Raw genomic sequence first — 3,721 nt, 5'->3', positions numbered from 1 at the left:
ATCGTTGGAGGGTTCTTATTTATACAATGACCCTGACGTTCATATTAAACTAAATACCTACAAGTTAGGAATAAAACCCTTTTGACTCAATCAAACAATTATCCAACAACGACTAAAAATAAAATTCAAAAGAAAAATCAGGCATTATCATAACTACAACAAGTTCATAACAGTAACTACAACAAGTTCATAACAATAAACCTGAAACCTATCCTCCCTAACCGTCATTAAATCAGAGGACTAAAATATTAGTTTTTGAAAACTTTGTCCTTGATTGTAATAGTTTGTGAAGATTGGTGACACACCCCAAGTGAAATAAAGTGATAAATACAAGCGTAGTTACATTTTAACCCCTATAATCTTGTTTTGTATTCTTATACGTTATGCCCCTCTTATTTTATGTTTACTACCACTATATTATAACAGTTTTCAAGAAACTTACAACAAAGAGTTAAAAGTGGCCTAATATCCAAATAAAATGATATTTAGGATTGGCCTTGGATTTCTTTCTCCATGGGTCAAATATCTGTCTGTTATTTCAGCCCAAAACCCATTAAATTTCTGGCACACCCCAAAAAACACGAAGGTCGTTTTTGTGTTTGTGTTGCTTTCTGATTCTCGCTTTTCTTGTGGTGGTAGTGGAAGATATGTGAAGTCTCTCTTTTACAATATTCTCTATCTTTTTGTTTTCAAGCCATCATATGATTGATATCTCAACCAACCCAGTTCACTCGTTTCTTTACCATCATCTTTATTCACTTATTCCCCATTCCACAGCGTCTCACTGTCACTCATAATTCAGAGACAGACACACAGTCATGGCTTCACCTGATAATCCCAATAACTGGATATTTGATTATGGTTTGTTAGAAGACATTCATGGCGAACTTCCCTCTCTTGACCCCCCTCAGGTTCTTTGGCATTCTTCTTCTTCTGCCTCCCCTGACCCTCCACTTCCTCTCAGGTAATGAAACAGTTAATGGTTTTTGTTCATCATTTTAACATATCAGTATTGTGTACTTAATTATTTTTAATATTAGTCTCTGTTTGGCATAGTTTATTTGAACATCTTGTTACCAGGATTATGAATTTGTTCTGTGGCTTAAGTAATGAACTTAAATCTTAATGTTTGTTTTCTTGTTTGTTCTAGTCGTTTCAGAGTTGAATAATATATGAAGCTCCATGTTCATATCATTATTTCAAACTTTTTGGATAGGTAAGAAAAATTAAGATGATTAAAGTTTTGACATTAGTAAAATTTAATTTTGGTTTATAAGTGAATAATTAATCTTCAAATGGGTTATGATGGCAGAGTAAAGAAAGTAGTAAATTTCTATAATTTATGTGACATTAGTTATATCCTTCTATTTTGGTTTTGTGTGAAATTCTTTCTTAGAATGAGTAGCTTAGCATAGTTTTTCCAGTTTAATAATATTGGTTGGCTGTGATTGTCTGTAGTTATGGTATATTTTCTTATGGTTTCCTTAGGATGTAGCTCTAGTACTTACTAGCAAGAAGGGGATGTGTTCTAAGCTCAACTATTGCCTGAGACGAAAAAGAAGCAAAGCATTTCTCAATTATTTTTTTCTTGAAGAGGAATTAAAATTTAAGATATTACTTCTGTGGCTTGATACTTTTCTGGACAATTCAATCAATAACTTGGTCTTTACCGTTTGGAGCTAGATCAACTAATAGTTTCCTAAAGACTTTTGTGTTTTGTTGTTTTCCAGTGTGGACTTTGATGATTCCTTTGCCAATTTGGATGCTCTTAAAGAAATTGGTTCCCGTAAAAGGTAGATGCCTATTCATTATCATCCTTCTAGACTCAAGGAAGTATTATTTTACTGCTTTTCCTGTGAAAGCTAAGTAGTCTTCAACACATTTTGTGTATAATTAAATCCTCTTTTCTGTCATAAATTTGATTGTCGTTCATTTTATCATTTTTAACCATATGCTATGTTAGAGTTTTTTTTTCATGTTTTTCTCACGTTCCAAAAGTTTTGTGCTATGATGGTATAACAGGGTGAGGTCTGGATCATGCAGTGCTTTTGGTACCAAAGCATGTAGAGAGAAGATGCGAAGAGATAGGCTAAATGATAGGCATGCTCTGATATTTTTAAATTTCCATTCTCTTTCTCTTTCTCCTGTGTGCTGACTTTGGTGTTATCTCAAGGTTCTTGGAACTTGGTTCTATTCTGGATCCTGGAAGACTGCCAAAAATGGACAAGGCTGTTTTATTGTCTGATGCTGTTCGAATGGTGATTCAATTGCGTGATGAAGCTCGGAAGCTGAAAGATACAAATGACAGTTTGCTGGAGAAGATCAATGAATTAAAGGTGACATTTCATTTAAAGTTCAGTTGCTATTGTCATATTATTGAGTGTTGTCATGACTGCGTCACTAGGTGATGGAATTCATCTTTGTAGGTGCCGTACTTGGAATTTAATTGTTTTAATCACATATATTGTGATTGGGTTGGACTAGTACTATAGGGCCAATTAACACGGGTTATGGAATTAAGGAATTTAACCATGTTTCTATATTTGAATGTTTTGTTTATAATCGTCAAAATTTATTTGGAAAATTTTGTGAGTTTTCATCCAATTTTTGTTGGTTATGTTGAATATGATGTTGTTTCTTAGGCTGAGAAGAATGAGCTTCGTGATGAGAAACAAAGGCTAAAGACTGAGAAAGAGAATCTTGATCGGCAAGTGAAAGCCTTGAGTTCTCAGCCAGGCTTCCTACCACACCCTCCTGCAATACCAGCTCCATTTTCTGCCCCAGGGCAAGTTGTTGGTGGCAAATTGGTGCCTTTTGTTGGCTATCCTGGAGTTTCTATGTGGCAGTTCATGCCACCTGCTGCTGTTGATACTTCACAAGATCATGTTCTCCGCCCACCAGTTGCTTAATAATCTGTCGGTTTATAATTGTTGGGTCTTCCTACTTCAACAGCAGGATACCTTTGTTCATAATGAATCTTGATATGGCTCTTGGCGGTGTTTTCTCATTTATTTTTGATGTTAGTTTGTCCAAGGCTGGGACTTGGAATTGTGAGAGTAAAATATGATCATATATGTTGGGGAATTCTGAACTCTCATTGAGTTCAGATAACAAATTTGGTAATTTTAATTTTCCAATTTTGACCTTTTAAATAGCATGACTTGTTACATTATTATTCAACAAATGATTTATCTTATCATATCCTGCAGCTTTTTACTTTTGCATGAATGGGAGCACATTTGAAAGTGTGAAGGTGGGCTCTCAGAATTGAATCAGATAGTTTTCTCTGGAAGAGGTTCCATCTTCCTACTTTGCCATGCCTTCATTATACAAGCAAAACTTCACATGGCAATCCATAAATTTATAAAGCCTAAAGTACAAAATTGTATCTAACAGGGTAGTTTGAACCCCATATATTTCCCAGATGTGTAATCACTCCAAACATAAAGAGCTCCAAAGCTGGTCATCAAAACTGCACTTAAAGCCATAACTATACCGACTGAAAATACAATCAACGAAGCCCTTCCAAATTTCTGTATAGCTCTCTGTACAACCAGCAATCCGAGAAGTGATCCAACAAAACAAATGATGGCAAAGATGAGAATATTATTTATAATTCTTTCTTCTAATAGTGTTAGGATTTTTTATTTCTTGTTCTATAACATTAAGTTAGTTTAGTATAAATAACTGTTTATCCTAAAACAGTAATGAATAGATTTAT

At 34.4% G+C, this 3,721-nt stretch overlaps 1 protein-coding gene across 3 annotated transcripts; it reads left to right on the top strand.

Annotated features, from left to right (window-relative positions):
• The first annotated feature begins 579 nt into the window (after positions 1 to 579).
• Positions 580 to 3,228, top strand: LOC116146463 (transcription factor bHLH115-like). Of its 3 annotated transcripts, XR_004130503.1 has the most exons (6): positions 582 to 964; positions 1,731 to 1,793; positions 2,023 to 2,100; positions 2,174 to 2,336; positions 2,643 to 3,119; positions 3,210 to 3,228. XR_004130503.1 is itself a non-coding variant. In XM_031431861.1 (5 exons), the coding sequence occupies exons 1-5, from the start codon at positions 819 to 821 to the stop codon at positions 2,907 to 2,909; spliced, it is 717 nt and encodes a 238-aa protein (XP_031287721.1). In that variant the 5' UTR covers positions 582 to 818; the 3' UTR covers positions 2,910 to 3,145. The 3 variants fall into 3 exon arrangements, 2 of the variants coding, with proteins under 2 accessions (XP_031287722.1, XP_031287721.1); XM_031431861.1 differs by lacking the exon at positions 3,210 to 3,228 and having other exon boundaries at positions 2,643 to 3,145; XM_031431862.1 differs by lacking the exons at positions 2,023 to 2,100; positions 3,210 to 3,228 and having other exon boundaries at positions 580 to 964; positions 2,643 to 3,145.
• Positions 3,229 to 3,721: the final 493 nt, after the last annotated feature.

This window comes from Pistacia vera, unplaced genomic scaffold, assembly GCF_008641045.1.
Source record: "Pistacia vera cultivar Batoury unplaced genomic scaffold, PisVer_v2 Contig478, whole genome shotgun sequence".
Taxonomy (NCBI): Eukaryota; Viridiplantae; Streptophyta; class Magnoliopsida; order Sapindales; family Anacardiaceae; genus Pistacia; species Pistacia vera.
The sequence above is the reverse complement of the archived record's forward strand: the minus strand, read 5'-3'. Positions and strand labels throughout refer to the sequence as shown.

Bases quoted from the DNA above. Each gene is read 5' to 3' on its own strand.
- LOC116146463 (XM_031431861.1), top strand. From the start codon at position 819: ATGGCTTCACCTGATAATCCCAATAACTGGATATTTGATTATGGTTTG. The intron at 1,794-2,022 runs GTAGATGCCTAT...ATGGTATAACAG, and splicing joins GAAATTGGTTCCCGTAAAAG to GGTGAGGTCTGGATCATGCA. The intron at 2,101-2,173 runs GCATGCTCTGAT...TGTTATCTCAAG, and splicing joins AGAGATAGGCTAAATGATAG to GTTCTTGGAACTTGGTTCTA.